The sequence below is a fragment of the Talpa europaea genome (assembly GCF_964194135.1).
Source record: "Talpa europaea genome assembly, chromosome: 5".
Classification (NCBI taxonomy): domain Eukaryota; kingdom Metazoa; phylum Chordata; class Mammalia; order Eulipotyphla; family Talpidae; genus Talpa; species Talpa europaea.
The window spans coordinates 100068959-100091020 of record NC_140071.1 but is presented as its reverse complement, the minus strand read 5'-3'; the positions used below and the strand labels follow the sequence as shown (position 1 = coordinate 100091020).

General features: G+C 35.2%; 1 protein-coding gene across 6 annotated transcripts in view; it reads left to right on the top strand.

Moving 5' to 3' along the window:
• USO1 (USO1 vesicle transport factor) overlaps positions 1–22062 on the top strand; it is a gene marked incomplete at its 5' end in the record, with an annotated part of 72786 nt that overhangs the window by 38894 nt on the left and 11830 nt on the right. For 4 of the 6 annotated variants that reach the window (XM_084233636.1, XM_084233639.1, XM_084233638.1 and 1 more), the window contains 9 exons: positions 2797–2975; positions 7499–7639; positions 9734–9822; positions 10473–10627; positions 10972–11183; positions 17571–17681; positions 17944–18062; positions 18215–18396; positions 18888–19009. In XM_084233636.1, coding sequence (XP_084089762.1) covers positions 2797–2975; positions 7499–7639; positions 9734–9822; positions 10473–10627; positions 10972–11183; positions 17571–17681; positions 17944–18062; positions 18215–18396; positions 18888–19009 — 1310 coding nt within the window. Of the gene's footprint in view, positions 1–2796; positions 2976–7498; positions 7640–9733; positions 9823–10472; positions 10628–10971; positions 11184–12587; positions 12609–17570; positions 17682–17943; positions 18063–18214; positions 18397–18887; positions 19010–22062 lie in introns of all 6 variants that reach the window. The other 2 variants (XM_084233634.1, XM_084233637.1) reach the window with 1 other exon arrangement.

Below are 22062 nucleotides of genomic sequence, written 5' to 3'. Positions count from 1 at the left end.
AGATAATTATAGTGGTTCCTCCTCATGAGGTAAGGATACACATGTTTCACATTTACAATGTGTACCTTAAGCATTTTGTTTCAAGTTATATGTAACAACTTTTTTTTAAATATACTCTTTTTTCTTCCTTTTTTTTTTTTAAAGATACTCATTTATGTACTAGTTTTTTGACTTAGGGCCAGAATTTTTTTCTTTTAATATGGTTGTACTGCTTAAGAGTTTTTCAACATCTTTTTTGCATCCATCATATCATGTAGAATTTGCATTTAGATTTCTTTAAAATGGAGTACAGATATTTCTGGGTTTTTATAATTACTTTCCTAGTTTTTTTGGACATGCATTGCCCATACATAGCAACATCTGTTCTTAATGACTTGCTTTCTTTGAGTTTTGTCAAAAAGTTAAACTTTTTTTTCATAAAAATAGCTTTGTTTGTCATGCTTATATTTTGGCAGGCAAAAATATCTTATTCTTATATATAATACCAAAAGTATGATACATGGAAGAGAAAACTGATGTGAGACTTCATTAAGGTTGAAAATGTCTCTGTAAAAGATACTGTTCAGAGAGTAGAAAGATAAACCATATATTGGGAGAAAATATTTGCAAAACACAGATCTGAAAAGTAATTTGTAACCAAAATATACAAAGAACTAATAAAACTTAATAATAAGTAAACAAACAACCCAATTGAAATATGGGCAAAAGATGTGAACTTAAACCTCACTGATGAAGATATGCAGATGGCAAATAGCATATGGAAAGATACTCAACAAATGTCATTAGGGAAATACAAATTAAAGCAATTACTCCATACTATTAGAATAGTGAAAATCCAGAATACTGACACCACCAAAAACTGGTAAAGATGTGGAACCATAGGGCCTCCCCGGTGGCGCAGCGGTTGAGTGCTGGGTTGCGAAGCTGCCCGCAGCCTCTGCAGCGCCCGGTTCCATCCCCGGCTGCTCCCAGGCCACCGGAGGAGGGTCCCGCATGGCGCGCAGACCTCTCCTGCCGCCCGCTGCTCCCCTCAGCAGTGTACTTCGGTCCTTCTGCCTGCTCTGCTCCCCGCTCTGGCTCTGGTGAATTCTCTCACCCTCCCGCGCTTCTGACTGTACCCAGTGCTTGCATAAATAAATAAATAAATAAATCTTAAAAAAAAAAAAAAAAAGATGTGGAACCATAGGAGCCTCTGATTTGTTACTGGTGGGAATGTGAAATGCAACAACCATTTTGGAAGACAGTTTGACAGTTTCTTACCAAGCTGAATATGTTCTTACTGTGTGATCCAAAGATTATGCTCCTTAGTATTTACCAAAATAAGTGATAAACTTATATCCACAGAAAAACTTGCACCTGAAAGTGTATACCAGCTTTATGCATAATTTCCAAAAGCTGGAAGCAACCTTTGGGTAGGTAAATAGATATACAAATTATGGTATATCCATATAGTAGAATATTATTCAACAATAAAAAGTTACCAAGCTACAAAAAGAGAGAGTAACCTTATATGTATATTGCTAAATTAAATAAGCTGGTCTGAAAAGGCTACATACAGACTACAGCTAGGTGACTTGTGGGGAAAAAAAAAAGACAAAACTGTGTAGAGAAAGTGAAAAGATCAGTGGTTGTCAGGGATTCAGGTTTGAGAGGAAAGAAGAGCACAGGTAATTTTTAGAGCATGATACTGTAATGCTAGATAAATGAGAACCCAGAACTGAACAACACATTGGGTGAATCTTAATATAAACTATGTAATTTAATAATGTATCAGCATTTATTCATTAGTTATAACAAATGTACCACACTAATGCTCAATGGCAATAATAGGAGAAACTGTGAGAGTATATGGAAATGCCCCTCTTTTTTTGGCTAGGTTTTTCTGTAAACCTAAAGCTGCTCAAAAAACTGGTCATTAATAATAATAAAGCAACTGATTATTATACAACTCAGCTAGTAGGAGCCAAAGTATTGGTATGCTAGTGGAGCCTGCTTCTATGAGCATCCCCCATCAGTCATATGCTCTGTAGATCAAACTAAACATTGATTAAACTAGCACTGATAAAATGGTGATCAGTTGGGAAGCTTTAGCTATGATAACAATTGAAGCTGTAGTGTGAAGAGACTATTCTGGAGAGTGCATTGGAAGCAAAGAAGAGGAGATAGGGTGAAATAATAGAAAACAAGAACAATGAACAATAACCTAAGGATCTGCCAGAGATCTGCAAAGAACACCAGGAGAGATTAGCTGTATTTTAGGAACATGAAGAGGAAGTTTCAAGGAAAAGACATACAGATAACAATGTCAGGTGCTTCTTAGAGATTACATGAGATAAAATTGATTCATTTGACAAATATTTGGTAGTAATTGCTTTGTGTACACCTTTACCTTGTCTGCAAGGGTACAGAACTAAGAGGGCATTCACAAGTTCCTGTCTTTATAAATTATAATCGAGAGAAGACAGTGACTAAATAATAACAAAAGGAATAGACTGCTGTTCGTATGTAGCAGGTGATCCTATCCTCATCATTGAGTCTTGCTAATCAATCCTTAAGAAATGATGTTTAAGTTGAGATTTGAAGATATAATATGAGTTACTGAGCAGATATTTGAACAATTGAAGTCAAAGAGGTGATTGGGAGACTTGAAACGGAGCTTGCAAGTGTGGTCAGAATAGGCTCTCTTGCCATATTGAAGAGATGCTGAGCATCAAAAGAGTATTATTTTTTAAATGGGAATTAAATTTTTCTTCAGGTTTTATTAGCCTTAACACTTACTTTACTTTCTTTCCCCAGGTATAGTGGTAGAAGATTGTCTGATTTTGCTTCAAAACTTACTAAAAAACAACAATTCAAATCAAAATTTTTTTAAAGAAGGCTCATATATTCAACGTATGAAACCTTGGTTTGAAGTGGGAGATGAAAATTCTGGCTGGTCTGCACAGAAAGTGACCAATCTGCACCTAATGCTACAGGTATACTGTCCTTAGACATAAGTGTGTTAAGAATTTTGACATAGGGCCTCCCTAATGGCGTGGGGGTTACAATCTCAGCGCTATCAAGTTATTGCCAGCCACTGCGGCCTAATCCTTGGCCTGGGAGCTAACCCACATGGCGCAGCAGACTTCCCTGGTGTGTCCCACTGCTCCCCTCAGCAATGTATTTCAGTAGATCCACCTGTTTTGTTCCCCACTCTGTCTCTTATGAATCCTCTCATGCCCCCACCCCTGTATCTCTGGCCTAAACCCCAGTTCTTGTATGCATAAATAAAATAAATCTTAGAAAAAAGGAATTTTGACATAAATTAAAGAAAGTTACTTGTGTTTGATAAATCCAGTATATTCAGTTGATTTCAGATGGAAACTTTTAATATGGAGATTTATAGCTATAACCAAAGATAGAAATACACAGAGATGGATCATACACAACACCTCTCACTCAATTTTAGTAATTACCAACATATGGCAATTTTGTTTCATCTTAATTCCCTTCTTGCCATATTGGGGTATTACAAAGCAAATTGAAACAAGTTTTTCTAATGGCTTTACATTAGGGAAAAATAAATTAGATTTGAAATCTCTCTTCATTTAAGGCTCTAATATAAATTTTAATATTCAGAATATTAAGTTCAACAAATTTTTTTTTTAATTTTTAATTTTTTAATTTTTTTTTCTTTTTTTTATAGAGGCATGTTTTATTTATTTATTTGTTTGTTCGTCTGTTTCGTTTATACATGCACTGGGTACAATCAGAAGCGCGGGAGGGTGAGAGAATTCACCAGAGCCAGAGCGGGGAGCAGAGCAGGCAGAAGGACCGAAGTACACTGCTGAGGGGAGCAGCGGGCGGCAGGAGAGGTCTGCGCACCATGTGGGACCCTCCTCTGGTGGCCGGGGAGCAGCCGGGAAATGAACCGGCGCTGCAGAGGCTGCGGGCAGCTTCGCAACCCAGCGTTCAACTGCTGCGCCACCGGGGAGGCCCCAAGTTCAACAAATTTATAAAATATTTACTGAGATCCAGATACAGAACGCTTGGAAATGAGTGACAATTTCTCTGCCCCCAAAGATTCGTAGTCTAAGTCCTATTCAGATTCAATTAATGAATCACCTATAATTTTACTTAAGTTTTATGAACACGTAATAGTCATGTATATTAAAAGTGAGAAGAGTAGATTCCAAATGTTTTTCGTATCAAAGAAAATTATGAAGTTCTTTGAATTACTGTGTTTCGTCCCTCCTTTATTGAATTCTCCTTTTCAAAGCTGCTAATTTTACACCAGCCTCCTAACTTACTCTAGTGATTCTTGTGGGTCTCTGAATGTTTCTGAATTGTGCCTGCATCTCTGAGGTTGTGTTTGGCAAAACTAAGTGGCTACCTTGTCTAGTAACTAGAGTCTGAGTTTTGTTCCCTGCTTTCTGCCATGCAGCTGATTGCTAATAGAATGACCATAGGCCTCCCTTTGCCAGACAGTATTTTTTGTAATGTCATTTTGTAATGACAACTAGCATCCTCTTTCACCTCAGAAGTGTTCCAGTTTGGATAGTAAATTACATATATTTAGAAAATGCCTAAAATCTGTTAGGAAAATAATTTATAGGGGAACATGAACAAAAACTTTGTATTTATACCCCAGCTTTATCATTTCTGTTTTTATTAGTCAGTGTTACACATTTTAAGACTTTGTTTTTTATGTTTTGTAAATAATGTCTCAGTGGTAAGCTTGATACCTTCGCTCAATACTACTTTCTTAATAAAGGAAATTTATCAAGAAAAGTAATTTTCAAAATGCTATTAGTAAGAGTGAAAAGACCTCATCATGTGCAAAATTTATGTATTTCCTATCAAATAGTGAAAATTCAAACTGCATGAAGAGCCTGCTCATGTTTTATACCTTAAGGTAATGTGTAAAGAATTATATTTGAGGGCCTCCCCGGTGGCGCAGCGGTTGAGCGCTGGGTTGTGAAGCTGCCCGCGGCCTCTGTGGTGCCGGTTCGATCCCCGGCTGCTCCCCGGACACTGGAGGAGGGTCCCACATGGCGCGCAGACCTCTCCTGCCGCCCGCTGCTCCCCTCAGCAGTGTACTTCGGTCCTTCTGCCTGCTCTGCTCCCCGCTCTGACTCTGGTGAATTCTCTCACCCTCCCGCACTTCTGATTGTACCCAGTGCATGTATAAACAAAAACCAAACCAAACAAAAATAAATAAATAAATAAATAAATAAATAAATAAATAAATAAAACATGCCTCTATTAAAAAAAAAAGAATTATATTTGAACTGTCACTGTTTCAAAAAGAAAGTGCTATTTTACCCCCAAAATTTTAGAATAAATTGCTGCATGCAAACAGAAAAATAATGTTCTGTTCACTAAGTAGTCTTTTAAGAAGTCAATGAACTTACTAGATTCTAATCTTAAAAAACAGAAACTTGAAAATAAAGTAAGTTTAATTTACTTTAATATATCCTCTGCTTTGATGCATTTATGACTTTACTGGCCACAGGTTATCTTATGCTTTCAACCTATCAGAGTGCTCTTTCTTCATAACCCTAGTTAGGGTTGCTTGTATTTCAGGTTCTCTATTATATATCAAATGAAAATATATCACCCGTGATATATTTGGATAGCTATATCCCAATCAAAAGTCTTCATCATCACAGCTATTATCATGATTGAATTCTAAGCTACTGAAAGTTAAAACTGATCTTCTTGGGGATTAATTCAAATTTTGGAAATTAAATTTGTGAAAGTATTTTGAAAGTTTTTTATTCACAGACATTCTGATTTTTCTCCTAGATTATTAGTATTCTAACTAGTTGTATCTCCTCTCCCTCTAAGAATCCTTGCTGTGTCATTTTTTTTTGGAAAGATAATGCTACTGCCTCTCAGCACATTACTTTATAAGAGAAGTAATTTCATTGTTAGGTACTTAACTTGCTCTACAAACTTCTCCTAGTTTTGCTTTCTGGAAAAATGCAAGTTTATTCCATATGATCTTTTACATATTTGAATGTTGTTAGATTTTCCCTTATTCTCTTATCCTTAAAATAAATATTCTTTCCTCAGCCATCCTTTCTACTTCTGTGTCATCCAGGAATTTGGCAAATGTTTTTCTTTATTTCCATCATCAATAATGATACCCAGCTGTTATTTGATATTATTAAGGGGTTATTGTTGATTTTTGTTAGGTGTGATAATGGCATCTTTTTTTTTAAATTCATCAACCAGAGATGCATTTAGAAATATGGGAGAAATTACATATAGCTAGGTATTCACTTTATTTTTTAATAAGAATTTTCATAGAAGCTTTACCAATATTTGCTTTAAATTTTTTTTAATGAAGTCTAAGAGGTGAATTAATTAAAAACAAAATCTATGAATGTCTAACTACAAAGGTCCAAAGACAGCAACCAGTGTGTAATCATACCTAAGGCCTCTCTTTGGTGATGACCCTTCTTTGAGAATGTCTGTTTAGATATGTCTAACTATTCTGTTCATTACTCACCAATTACTGGTTGAGATCTTTCCCAAAATCTAGTGATTGTTGGTTACCTTTTCATTTGCTAACAAAAATACCTCTTTTCACATCCATTTAATTATTTTCTTTAGCTCTCCCCAATAAAAAAGCCTCCTTTCATAGTGAAGTCTCTATGATATACACAACTATAGTCATAAAATTGTTTGTTTACTAAAACAATTTAGTTTACTTTGTCATTGATTACTTCTGTATATTTACTTTGTCATTGATTACTTCTGTATATTTACTATAAAATGGCAGGTAATGTATGAGATGACATTTTTCCTATTTCTGTAAGTTTATGTTCAAGTTCAGACTAATCATAAGAGCATAGAATCTTAGGAATTTCATTACCATTAACAATCAGTGAGGACAACTCCTTGCTTAATGTGTAAATCTTCTCCCATGTCTCCAGTTGTTAGTTTTAACTTCTCTTTAAATATTTCAATTTTAAGGAGAATTTATCAAACCTCAGGCCATTGTATTTTAAGATCTGCTCTATAATTAGGTCATTCATTCTTACTTTGATAAGAAATCTACTGCACTTTTACTTACTTATTCACTCATTTATTGGGCTAATTTACAAATACTGTGCTTGTTGTTTTTTTTTTTTGTGGGACCTTCGCCGGTGGCCAGGCATCGAACTGGTGCTGCAGAGGCTGCGGGCAGCCTCACAACCTAGCGCTCAACCGCTGTGCCACCAGGGGAGGCCCTGTGCTTGTTATTTTTGATATAAAAATAACTAAGGCAGTTTCTACTTTTTGGAGTTCACAGTCATCTAAAGGAAACAGACTTAAGCAAATAGTATAATGTAATATGTACTAGAATGGAGTACTGCCATGGATCATGAAAACACATAGACAGACATATAGATCTAACTGAGCAGATGAAGGAATTCTTCGCTTAGATGTTCTTATTCATATAAATCAAAATTACTCTAAAGCCCTCAACTTTTTAAAAGACAAATTATATTTTTACTCTCTTTCACAGCTTGTTCGCGTACTGGTATCTCCCACCAATCCTCCTGGTGCTACTAGTAGCTGCCAGAAAGCTATGTTCCAGTGTGGCTTATTGCAGCAGCTTTGTACTATCCTAATGGCTACTGGAGTTCCTGCTGATATCCTGACTGAGGTAAACCAAATGCACCAAGAAGCTACTCTGTGGAAGTTGAAATCAGGAATCCTAGGAAGAATTAGTTATTAACTGAAGGAAAAAAAGTAATAGCCATTCTTATATGTAAATCTGTTACTATCTTATTAAAATATAATTAGCATAATGACAGTATCAGTTCCAATTCAAATATATGCTTATTTCTCAAGTTTAATAGTATATCAATAATGTTAAAACTGAAGATTTTTCATTAAGTGTGTTATATTAAATAGCAGTGCACAGTATGATATGTTTTTAATTTTGAGAACAATGAGATTTAGTCAAGTAAGACTTGAGTCTTGAGTAGTCACACTTATTTTTAAAGTAGTAGGTAACTCTCCCTGATGTATATCATTTCCTCATTCCTACCTATTTTTTAAAAAACTTATTTTAAGGAAAAGTTTACTTTAAATTTTTTCCCCATTTTCTCACATTAAGGCAAATTAAAAACTCAGGTAATAATAAAACTTATATGCAAAAGCAGTTGTCTTTAGCCTCACCCCTCCCTACTTGAAGATCACTTCCCCCCTATGTAACCTTACCACTTTACTTCTTCCTGTCACTAGTAATATATATTTGAATCAATATATAGCTATAATCAATATATAGAGAAAGCATCCCTTTCTCTTTCCTGAGTCATACTAGTGTTCTTTCTTCATTTTACGTTTCTTCACTCTACATTTTCTTTATATCTGTTAATATACATACTAATATTACCATAGGCTTAACACATTGTTCCCCATGCCAGACCTTTTTCTGGTAGTTCTCCATCCTCCTGCCCCAGTGTGGACTCATTATTCTCTGTTTCTGCCCCACATCTTTTTGTACTGGAACTGCCATTCACCATCCACCTAGGATTTCCTTTTAGCATCCCTTGACTTGTATTCCTTGGTTATCTGGAGTTCCAGTCTTTTCTCCAACTCTTTGAGCCATCATTGTTTACTTTACTTCTGGGAAATGGTAAATTTCAAGAGAATTATTTAATTGTTTTTAGTTCTTGCATAATATTCCTTTACCATTAAAAGTTATGCAAGAGTTAATTAAATGTTTAGCTAGATATAGAAATCAGAGCTGGAAATCATGAACTTCTAGTTTCCGAACATTAGTCCATTGTTGCTCAAGATAAGTCTAAAGACATTTTGAATCTGAATCTTTTTTGTGTAACCTGCTTTTTCTCCAGAAATTTTGACAATTTTTATTTCTAGTTTTCTGAAATTTGCTGGTGATTTCTTGTACTGCAGACCTTTTTTTTTTTTTTTTTTAACTTATCCAACTAGTTTTGGCGTTCATTGTGACCTTTGACATTGAAGATATATGTCCTTTAGTTCTGAGTTTTGGCATTCCTTGGTAATTTCCTCTTTTCTCTTTCTGCAACTCTATTAATATATTGTTGGACTTTCTACACCTGTTTTGTCTTTTTGTTCTATTATCTTGTATTTTCAACTTCATTCTTAAATTGAATTTTTTTTTTAAAGATTTATTTATTTATTTATACAAGCACTGGGTACAGTCAGAAGCGCGGGAGGGTGAGAGAATCCACCAGAGCCAGTGTGGGAAGCAGAACAGGCAGACTGACGAAATACACTGCTGAGGGGAGCAGAGGGCACGGCAGGAGAGGTCTGTCGCGCCATGTGGGACCCTTGCCAGCGGCTGGGGATCGAACTGGCGCTGCAGAGGCTGCGGGCAGCTTTGCAACCCGGCGCTCAACCGCTGTGCCACCGGGGAGGCCCTTAAATTGAATTTTTAATTTGTTATGTTTTAAGCCTATTCTCTGATTTTATTTTAAAGCATCCTTTTCTTGTTTTGTAGGAAAATATTCTTAGAAGATATTATTACTTTTAATTTTTTGAGATTTTGAGTGTCATTTTTCGGTGGTATTTGTAATTACAGATCTTTAATGTTTTAAAATATTATACTGAGAAAGTGTTACAAGACTATAATGCTATAACTGAATTTTTGTTTTCTCAACTTTGACATGTACAGTCAAAAATCATGTGCCATTTTCTTTTTCTGAAAATGTCTTTCCTTTCTTGACTTACTTTCTCTAAATTTCCTTTTTTTCCTCTTCCTGAACAGACCATTAATACTGTATCAGAAGTCATTCGAGGCTGCCAAGTAAACCAAGATTATTTTGCTTCAGTAAATGCACCTTCAAGCCCACCAAGGTAGGAAAAGGGAAATATTGAGATTCCTTTGAGGAAATAATAATTTGCTTTGGTTTTTTAGCAATCTCGTTAACACATCTTACTCTATTAAGAAGTTTGTGTGTTTTGAAGCTAGAAATTGCCTAACAAGATAAATATATTGGTATTTTTAAGAGAGTTTGTAGTCTTTGGAACTTATGCATTTGGGCTCAGATTACTCCTCTTCTGCTTCCTAGCTATGAGGCATAAGTAGACCAATCTTTGCACTTCTCTCACCTGTCCTTAGCTATCCTGTGTTTTGGTTTGTTTGTTTTTTTTTAAGATTTATTTATGCATACAAGAACTGGGGTACAGGCCAGCGGTGTGGGGGGTGAGAGGATTCACCAGAGATAAAGTGGGGAACAGAACAGGCAGACTGACTGAAATTCACTGCTGAGGGAAGCAGCGGGTGAGTCAGGAGAGGTCTGCTGCGCCATGTGGGTAGCTCCCTAGCCAGGGATTGAACTTGTGCTGCAGTGGCTGCGAATAGCTTCATAAGTTGCGTCTTAACCCTTGAGCCACCAGGGAAGCCCTATTTTGGATAGTTTTTCAGTCAACAAAAGTGACTAGTTATTGATGTGTGTACTTAAGTTGCAATGTTCCTTTTTGTTCTTTTCTTTTTAATGCGACAGACCAGCAATTGTAGTGCTTCTTATGTCCATGGTTAATGAAAGGCAGCCATTTGTATTGCGCTGTGCAGTTCTCTATTGTTTCCAGTGTTTCTTATATAAAAACCAGAAAGGACAAGGAGAAATTGTGTCAACGCTGCTGCCTTCCACCATTGATGGTAAATAATTCTGATTTGTTTTAAAAAGTAAATTATTGTCTTTTAAGCTTTTAATGCTACAGTGTAAAATAAATGATAAGTCCCTGGATGTAAGGGAATAGTTAAAATGTGACACTTCCTTGAATTTGTTTTAAAAATGTAGTTTTTAATTAATAGTTTTCTAGAATATTTACATCCATCATCAATTTGATGCCTAAGCATCCTGATTTATCTTTGTTCTGTTATTTATCTTCCAAGATCTTTTGAAAATGATTAACAAGTTTTTAATAGAGTTTCATACTAATTCGGCATGTATGGAAAACAGCATAATTAATTTTTGTATTGTCATGCTTACCTCTTTGTAGCAACAGGTAATTCAGTCTCAGCTGGTCAGCTGTTATGCGGAGGTTTGTTTTCTACTGATTCACTTTCAAACTGGTGTGCTGCTGTGGCCCTTGCTCATGCTTTGCAAGAAAATGCTACCCAGAAAGAACAGTTGCTCAGAGTTCAACTAGCTACAAGTATTGGCAACCCTCCTGTTTCTTTATTGCAACAGTGCACCAACATCCTCTCACAGGTAAAGTAGAGGGTGAAACTTCTCTAAGGGGGATAAAAGTTACAACTGTACATTTTGCTATCGGTGATATAAAGACTTAAGGATGCCCTTAGTAGATGCAGAGGAAAAGGAAAGAGGCAAGGACTTATCTGATCATTGGTTCATTGTAACCAGAAACACTTTTGTGGAGAGAAAATAAATATTCTTATAAGAATGGTTTGCCAAATAGCTAACAAGTTCTATGTCATGATGAAAACACATGCCTAGGGCCTGAGGTTTTTTGGTTTGTTTGCTTGTTTTGTTTTTCATCTTCCCCAATGTTCTTACATGTCATTTTTTCCTTTCTGATTAGTATCTAAATTCAGGACAGTTTAGGAGAGGAAATAGAATAAAGTGGTCCATAGCTATGTATCCCTCTTTATCTTCCTAGAGCAACTGATACTCCCTTCAGAGTAAAAAAAAAAAAGATAGAATACTAGTCTGTTCCTTATATAGTTAGACATATATCCTTGATGTTTGTGAGCTTACAAATCAAGTCCCTTAGCCTTGTAGTTTACCTAGTAAGATGTAGAAAAACATGACTAAAATAATGAAAACAACAAAACTTCATTATAGTGTGGCTGCTAGCTTTTAGGAATGTCAGATACTGTTAGATGATTTGCCCTTGTATGCTAGATTTGCTATTTAGAATTCAAGTTCGTGCTTTAGCAAAAGTACAAAAGTTAGCAACATTCAGAACCACTCAAAGAGAGTAAAAGTGTGGATAAAGCTAACATTGTTTAATCCACTGGAATTTTATCCTATACCCTCCCCGTGATAGCATGCCTTGCCCTTAATTTTTGTTTGCCACATTCATTGAATGGTTTTATTGTGAGCTTTTAAACAAACATCTGTGTCATCCATAGGTAGTTATAAATGAAAGCTTAAAAGTTAACTATAGTGAAAAAGGAGTTGAAAACTTTTGTTGTTTAAAATCAGTTTACTTTGAAATTTTATTTTATCTTTATCATTTATCTTTTAATGATTTTTAAAAATTACCCCAAATAGTCATATCATATCCTTACTTAACACTTGATATTCTTATGTTATTATATGTAGAAAACAACTTTTTGTAAGCCAAACAGTAATTAACTGTCTGACCATTATTACCACAGACTTCATTCTATCATTGTAATTCCCATTTAGGCATAATGAAAATCCTTAAAAAATAGTTGTATCTTCCCATTCTAAGTAGTCACAGTGCTATAAAAATGTCTTTTGTAAAATGTATGTGCATTTTTATACACTAAATAATTGCAATTATCCAGTCCAAAATTATTGACATGGCTTTATAGAAAGACTGTATTTGAGGGAATTTTTTCTAGATTTAAATCTTTGTAAAGTAGTAGTAAAATTTTTGAATAATTTCTAATGTATAATTTGCAGGGTGATAAGATCGACAGACGGGTATGTATTACTTGTTTAAGCTTAGGCATTTCTCTCTTAAAGCAAGGCCTTTCTCTCTCAAAGCAAGGCCTTTTCTTTGTCTTGGGTTTTGCTGTTTGGTTTTTTAACTGCTTGTTTGAAGTTATATTCTACTCACACCTGTGTGTATCAGCAAGTTTATCTCTATTGTAAGTGGCTCTCCAATTTTTCCCATGGGATATTGTAGTGGTGTTACTAAGAACTATGAATATCTGAAGCTATACTTGTGCTTCCTTTGGGGATGCTTGCACTTTCTGGAATTCTTTGGTTCTGGTTTTTTGGTGGGGTTTGTGTTTTTTTCACCCAATCTGCTCCTTTATTTCCCCTGAAACCATTTCAGAGGTAATAAAATTTAGGGTTGATAATTGTTTCTTTAATTAATCTGTGCATGAAAGAATGTGATGAGTTTTATATTGTTAAGATTACTGAAAATGTTCAGTAGCAAATACAATTTTGTAATTTGAAAGATTTTTAAATTAAATATTATAGAGTATGCTGGATGTAACACATATGCTGCAGTAACCATGGGGATTAGTGTTTGATATGTGTTGGTGAGATTGTTATTTGTGTTTGGTTTGGATTTGTTTTTGTTTCGTGGAATGTTTGATGAAAAAAAGGGTACCTTAATATCCTTATTTGGGCATGTGCTCAGTTGTGCAGTGTGGGTGGTAATTGAGTTCTTGTTAAGAATTGTATCATTCATGTGTGAGCATAGTTTAACATGTTAATTGACATAAAGACATACTTGGCAGCTGTAGCTACACAGACCTTAAGTGTTCAATCTGATGATTTTTCATGGTTAAATATATCTGTGTAACCACCACCTAAAACAAAATGTAGACATTAATACTCTCAGATAGTTCCATCATACCCCTTTCCTATTAATTTCCTATCCCAGAGGCCACCTCTAGAAAATAAATCTTATTATAATACTGTAGAACCACATTTTAGTACGAAAAGTTTAAAATATTAGGTTTTATTTTTTTTAATAAACAATACAAAAATACTACAATTGAAATGCATAAGGTAAGACTTAGAGGAATTTTAATTTAGAAAATGTAACTAGGGCAACATAATAACTTTCATTACAAGCAAGTCAGCTTCAATTGTTTTGTTTATGGATCTCTTTTATCCCATAAAATCTGTGGTTTCTATGCCCAATTTCTAACTTGATCAGGATGTTGCTGGATGGGTCTTATTCTTAACATTTTTTTTCTTGACATTATGGAAAAATACTGTAGCAATTTTACACTGGCTAATAGATTATTTTTCTTGTCATTTTTGCAAATGTTAGAAAAATAGAAATTAGAAGAGAATAATGCCCTTTGTTCTACCACCGAAAGACATTGGTAAAACCTGTCTTTTTTCCTTTTTTTTCCCTAAACTATTTATTTACATAGCAATGATCATACATTAGGTTACATTTTGTAGTCTGTTTTTTATTTTAATTTTTTTCCACATTATTAAACTCAAAATCAATATCACTTTATATTATTGCATAATATTTTACCGAACAATTATGCCATAGGTTAATTATCTTCTTATTTTTGTACACGTAATTTTCTCCCATCTTTCTCTATTGTACATTATGGTTTCATGGATAATGCAGTCTGCACAAAAATTACACAGTCCTCACTTTGCACGTTTCTGGTATACATGGATTTCTGCTAGTGCAACACAGCAAGGATGGCTTGTAGTTCATTGAAATTAAAAAAAAAAGTCACAATTATGTAATTGCTTTTTTTCCTTTCCCAGTTCCAATTTTATTCTGACATCTGTTTTATATTTAGGACATTATATCTGCTAGCAGGTATAGTCATAGGATTGTAGAGCTAGGAGGGATAATAGTTGATAACATTTGTAGAGCACTTATTGTGTGCCATATTCTGATCTAAGTTCTTTAGATGCATGAACCCATTTAGCCCACTACACAACCCTGTGGCATGGGTATTAACTATTATCCCAATTTAAGGAGGAGGAGAAGTTAACTAAATTGCCTCCTGTTTCTTTTTTTTTTTTTCTTAAAGATTTATTTATGCATACAAGAGCTGGGGTACAAACCAGAGGTGTAGGGAGGTGAGAGGATTCACCAAAGACAGAGTGGGGAACAGAACAGGCAGACTGACTGAAATGCATTGCTGAGGGGAGCAGCGGGCGCGAGACAGGAGAGGTTTGCTGCGCCATGTGGGTTTCTCCCTGGCCGGCCAGGGAGTCGAACTCATGCTGCAGAGGCTGCCAATTGCTTCATAGGTTGCGTCTTAACCACCAGGGAGGCCCTGCCTCCATTTTCATGGATGTTGAAGTGTAGACTCAGAAAATAAATACTCATAATCTGACATTAGAGCCTATCTTCTTAACCTCTGTTTTTGAGATCATTTAATCTGTCTCTGTTTACTAAATGATGAAATTGGGGCCCACGTTAGCATATTGAATTTATTGAAGGTAGGACAATAAAAGGTTTGGTTCTTCTAATTGATTTCACTGATACCATACTGCCATTCTTGGAATTAAAACTTCAGTCCTTTAAAAAAATTTTTTTGTTTTGAAATGGGTAATATATGATTTATAAATCAATTATATTAAAAGGTATACAGTATCTACCTTAGTGTCCCACATCCTCTTACTCATTTCTTCTGTAGTCTTCAAAAGAAAACAATCAAAAGATGGGCAGAAATGCTGAATAGACACTTAGAGTGCTTTTAAACATATGCATTGTTCTGCACCTTGGTTTTTTTTACCTCATACCAATTTGTACTTCCACTAGCAAAATGAAATAGGATTGCAGTGTACCTGATTGAGTTTCCACGAAGCCTCACTAACAGCATGTTGTCTGACTTTGTATTTTTGCCAATCTGTTGAGAAGTGACAAATGTTACCTCAGTGAGTTTTAATTTACATTTCTCTTACTTAAAGGTTGAGTAGCTTTATATGCTTACACACCATTTGAAATTTTTCCATCAGCTCTCCTTTCTTCAGTTTCATGCCATCTGCCCATTTTCCTTTAGGATAGTTAATCATTTCTTGTTTTATAAGAACTCATGGTACATTAGAAAATTTAGCTTTTTTCTGTAATGAGTTACTAATATTTTCTTTTTCCTGATGTTATTTGTCTTTTGACTTGGTGTTTTGGTTCAGATTTTTTTCAGACTTTTATTTTAGATTATCTTCTTTTATTGCTATTTTACTATAGCAATGAGATGTGCTGGTCTACCTTAAAATTAGTTCTAACTAGCTGTGTTTGGCTTTGCTCTTACCCTTCAGTTAGACTCCAAGGGTATACTTCTAGAAGGTTCAAATTTGAATGTATATAAATTTTTGTTTATCCAGTCATCAGCCAATAATTTGATAGAATGTCCTTGTTATAGATACTGTAGTTATATTGCAAATGGTATTCTAAAGAATAATAGCAGACTTATTATATATGAACAGGGGAAATTAGCAAATCATTTGCATTTATAGCTTGAGTAATTAATTGTAAGCTTTCTATAGCAGTCAGTTGAGAATAACTTTTTAACTTTTCAATTTATGTGGCAACAGGAAGATAAATTATAGGATAGTGATGATATAGGGCAAGGAAAGAAAAAAATAATGCTTCATCTGAAAACTGAATTCATACTAATTAATGCTTACTTGGCAAATAATTTGAAGAGGTCTGACTTCAAATTATTTAATTCAATGTTAAATATGCTTGAAAACAGCTTATAGAAAGGCCAAAATATTACTATCAAGCTTCATAAAATTAGTACAGACTGGATGATCAAAAGTTTTCAAAATCTAGTGATGGTTACTTGAAAGTCTTGCCTTGATTTTTGAATAATTATAATTTAGATATTTTCTGAAATTGCCCTAAAGTGATGCTTTACTGTGCTAGTTTTCATTATTTTGTTTTAAACAAATTTTATCTGAAACAAAGATACAGGTAATAGTATCAAAATATAGGCATTTAAAATTTAGAAAACAAAATTTTGATGGACATGCTAGTTTTCAGTATTGCTTTACTGTACTTTGCAGCAATACAGTTAGTGGTTTACATCAATTAGCTAATTTAACCAGACCTTTTTTGCTTTATTGTGCTTGTGATTTCTTATTATCTGGTATATTATCTATAAATTTTTAATACTTTTTTTTCTTGTTAGATAATATATTGTCTAATGAAAGTTGACCATATAATTCAGGAGATTATTTCTTTGTACTTTTTTTTGATGTTTTTTGAAGAAGGTAGTATTTAACCTCCTATCAAAACTTACTTTTAAAATTCTGGCTGAAACCAGGCAAATTTATCGTACTAGAATAAAGTGTCTTAGGATTGATAATTTTTTTAAAGTTTCTCATCATAAATTTCTTGGCACATCAGTTTTTTTATGACTAGTATTTTAGATTCCCTAGCAGGTGCTTATGAATGTGAGCCAATTCTGATTTCTTTTTTTTTTTAAATATATATATATATTTTAAGATTTATTTATTTATACAAGCACTGGGTACAGTCAGAAGCGCGGGAGGGTGAGAGAATTCACCAGAGCCAGAGCGGGGAGCAGAACAGGCAGAAGGACCGAAGTACACTGCTGAGGGGAGCAGCGGGCGGCAGGAGAGGTCTGCGCACCATGTGGGACCCTTCCTCTGGTGGCCGCGGAGCAGCGGGGGGTCAAACCAGCGCTGCAGAGGCTGCGGGCAGCTTTGCAACCCAGCGCTCAACTGCTGCGCCACGGGGGAGGCCCGAGCCAATTCTGGTTTCTGCTCTCCATTCACTTTGGGAAATATAGCCTATGGAAGATGCAAGAATGCATTCTCTGGTCAATTTTTTTTTTAAATCTGGATTTTTGGCACTTCTTTTATAAGATGTTAAAATTCATTTTATACAAATGGAAAGAGTATTAGGGCAACTTTAACTGTGGGGAAAAAATAAAATGAATGGAAAGATATTTCTGCCAACTTATGTATTTACAGGGAAGCAAAATACAGACAAGAGTTGGATTATTAATGTTGCTTTGTACCTGGCTGAGCAATTGTCCTATTGCGGTAACACATTTTCTTCACAATTCAGCCAATGTTCCATTTGTATCCTTTATGTTTTAGTAAGATACATGTAAGTATTTTTTTAAAATTCTGCTTATCTGTGTTACAACTTTTTAAAGTGTTCAAGTGGTAATGATGGTTGCTTAAGATGGTGTGTGTATGTGTGTGTGTGTGCTTCATTGATTGTTTTATGCTTGTGTGGGCTGTATATGGAACTCTTACATAAAGGATATATCAAATTCAAATTGTAAAACAAAGTACTCTAGATATTATAAATCATTAATCTCCTTAACAAAGATTTCAGCTTACAGGACAAATTGCAGAAAATCTTGGAGAAGAAGAACAATTGGTTCAAGGTTTATGTGCCCTTCTATTGGGCATTTCAATTTACTTCAATGATAACTCACTTGAGAGCTACATGAAGTAAGTCGGGAAAATGTTATCATAAAATAACTTGCTAATGCTATCACGAGATAATGCTAACATATTTTACTGAAGTACAACGTAGACCAACCTTTATGTTCTGTTATGACTTTTTTTTTATTTTAAATATCTCAATATGCTTATCTCTGTAGAGAGAAACTTAAACAACTAATAGAGAAGAGGATTGGCAAAGAGAATTTCATAGAGAAACTGGGATTTATTAGCAAACATGAGTTGTATTCCAGAGCATCCCAGAAACCCCAGCCAAATTTTCCCACTCCAGAATGTATGATATTTGATCATGAGTTTACGAAGCTAGTAAAAGAACTTGAAGGTAAGATTAGAAAGTTTATATTGATAATCATTAGAAAGTATCTACGATTGTATTATGTATGTATATTCTGAACATATACTGCTTATTGGATAAGCCTAAAAGTAGGGTTTTTTTTTTCCTACCTCTTACTTTATAGCCATTTGGCATTCAAAAATATTGCTAATGGGCCTCCCCGGTGGCGCAGCGGTTGAGCGCTGGGTTGTGAAGGTGCCCGCAGCCTCTGCAGCACCGGTTTGATCCCCAGCTGCTCCCCGGCCACCAGAGGAGGGTCCCACATGGCGCGCAGACCTCTCCTGCCGCCCGCTGCTCCCCTTAGCAGTGTACTTCCGTCCTTCTGCCTGCTCTGCTCCCCGCTCTGGCTCTGGTGAATTCTCTCACCCTCCCACGCTTGTGACTGTACCCAGTGCTTGTATAAATAAATAAATAAATCTTTAAAAAAAAATGAAATATTTAAAAGTTTAAACAAATTTTAAATAAACTTTCTTTTACAGGTGTGATCACTAAGGCTATTTATAAGTCAAGTGAAGAAGATAAAGAAGAAGAGGAGGTGAAGAAAACATTAGAACAGCATGACAGCATTGTGACTCACTACAAAAATATGATTCGAGAGCAGGCATGTACTGATGAATTATATACACTCTGATATACTAATAAATGCTTCCCTACTTTAGAGAATTTTTTCTGGTACTTCAAGTGCAGAAGGATACAAAGAGCAAAACTTGTTTTCCTAAATGACTCAAAAGCATCTGAGTATTTAACAACTCAGAGCTTCATATTATGCATGGTGTTGTGGATAAAAATATAAATCATACATGTCCCCATATCACACTCTCAAACAAACTATACATAGATTATTCTAACACATAACACTAAGTCTAGTGATATAAATAATAGAAGTTATATAGCAGCACTAAGAGGTACCTAATTTAGTATAGGAATAAGGATTTAGAAAAAATAGAAGTTAGTTTTCTAAGGGTGCCTAGGAGTCAGCTGCACAAAAGAAGAGAGACAGGAGGTGTCACTGCATGTTCATAAAATACTTGGTAGCTATATAAAGGGGAAGTATAAGAAACAAGGCTGGAGGAAGGGAGCCTAAGAACATAGTTGTGGTGGACTGGAGATAGAAATTGGGAAACTGATGACGACTGCTGTTAATAGCTGCTAGGCTTTTTTTGTTTTTGTTTTTGTTTTTTTGTTTTTTAAAGATTTATTTATTTATTTATACAAGCACTGGGTACAGTCAGAAGCGCGGGAGGGTGAGAGAATTCACAAGAGCCAGAGCAGGGTGCAGAGCTGGCAGAAGGACCAAAGTACACTGCTGAGGGGAGCAGCGGGCAGCAGGAGAGGTCTGCACGCCATGCAGGACCCTCCTCCAGTGGCCGGGGAGCACCCGGGGATCGAACCGGCGCCTCAGAGGCTGCGGGCAGCTTCGCAACCCAGCGCTCAACCGCTGGGCCACTGGGGAGGCCCAGCTGCTAGTTTTTGTTTACTCAGTTGTAAGTGTTCACTAAGCACATTTTTTTTTAAAGATTTATTTATTCATGCATACAAGAACCAGTGTACAGGCCAGATGTGCAGGAGGGTGAGAGGATTCACCAGAGACAGAGCAGGGAACAGAACAGGCAGACTGACTGAAATACACTGCTGAGGGAAGCAGCGGGCGAGACAGGAGAGATCTGTTGCACCATGTGGGTATCTTGCCGGCAGACCGGGATCAAACCCGCGCTGCAGAGGCTGCTGACAGCTTCACAGCACTGCACTCAACCACCTGCACCACCAGGGGAGGCCCACTAAGCACATTTTTAAATGCTATCTCATTTAATTTTCACAACATACCTACAAAGCAATTTTTATATTCAATTTAGAATAAATGAGGAATTTGAGGCTTAGGGAACTTAAACTTGTCCAGTATCACTCAGTAACTGATGAAACAGAATTCCAATACATATGTACTACTGGGACTCTCATACTATGGTGTAGAGGAGTCAGAACCTGAGAGGTATGGAAACCAAAGAAGATAAAACTGGCAGGACTTGTGATGAGTGGATTCCAGTATGAAGGAACAGAAAGGGTCACATATCATCCCTAGATTTCTGTCTTGCACAACTGAATAGGTGATAATGAGTTAGATAAATGGTGTAAGGAATTGATTTTTTAGAGTGGACAATGATGATTTCTATTGAAATTGTATTTTCAGAATGATGCATTTACAGTGAAACTCCATATTGGCATTGTGTTAAACATCCTAAACCTTCCATTACATTCCTTCAACATGTGTTTCTGGAATTTTTTTCCCCTCTCATTTAATTCCCATTGTGTTACCTTGATTAGAATCCTGGAAAATGCTGCAGTATTATCTGGGAAATGAGATTATTGATGTAATTAAAATTTCAGTTTCATTAAAAAAAACACACACACACACACACACACTAGTGGTATCCACATGGGGCAGGTTATACCTCCTTTCCTCAACTGCTTGCCTCCCTTTACTGATTTGAGGCAATGTGTCAAGTAAGAGTGTGAATAGAGCCTTCTAAATGAGAACTGCCCATAGGTTCTTCTCTTCCCCATAATCTCTATTGTTGAGATTGAGGTTATAAGAAAGAAAGAAATATAGTGGTGTTTTTAGCATTTAATCTAAATTTTTCAGTTTACAAGCAAATCAGTAAATTACAGTCATCTTTGAATGATCCAAATTTGAATCATTAAACTACCTGTGGTTTATAGGATTTTCCATCTGTATCTTGGTATAAATATGCATTTATTCCCTAATGGTAAAATGTAATATCGTTGGAGCCATAGTACACAAGTACTTGTAATGTGATATTATTGCCTATACTGGGGGCTGATGAATATGGTTAATTTGGAAGAAGGAAAGAGAGGTTTGACACCATCACTATAGTGAACTCTTCTTAGATATGTTAATTTTAAAGAGTTTCACTCTTTAAAATGGCGTTTGAGAATCCATCCTAAGGAAATTCTTCAAAATTCAGGAAAACAATTATATGAACCACAATTTTATTGTAACATTTGCCATTTAGAAAAATGAAAAGCAACCTTAGTACTGCTTTTGAATATAAATTATATTGCATTTACTGATTAGATAGTGAGCATATAAGTTATGAAATAATTTATAAAATTATACATAGGTTGATTATGACAAGTTTTTAAAGCTTGGATTGAAGAAAATAGGAGTAAAAAAAGTAGTTCAAATTATAACTAGCTATATTACGGTAGTGAGAGTTGGAAGCTCTTTTTTCAGTCTTTTAAATGTTCTGTTAATGATCTTTTTTTAATATTAAAAGTATGTAGATGCATATGTATATGTACATTTACTAAGTTTTTAAAATAATTTTGGGTAAATTTCTTAAATGACTTCATGGACCATAAAATGGAGTTATGGTCCACCCATCCTAATGTCCACCCCAAGCCCCAAATCCCACTGCCTGTGATTGCAATGTGTCATTGCAAAGCTGTGTCATAATCCTTTATTAACGGGTCCTTATTTGAAGTCTGCTGCATATTAATTGGCCTTTATGCACATTAGTGTATTACTACTTAATTATGGAATGATTTTGGAAATGTCAAGTATTTTAACATCTGACCTAAAACAGTCTTATTTTTTAATTTGTCCTTAATGTTAATTAGTATGAATTTAAAACACTT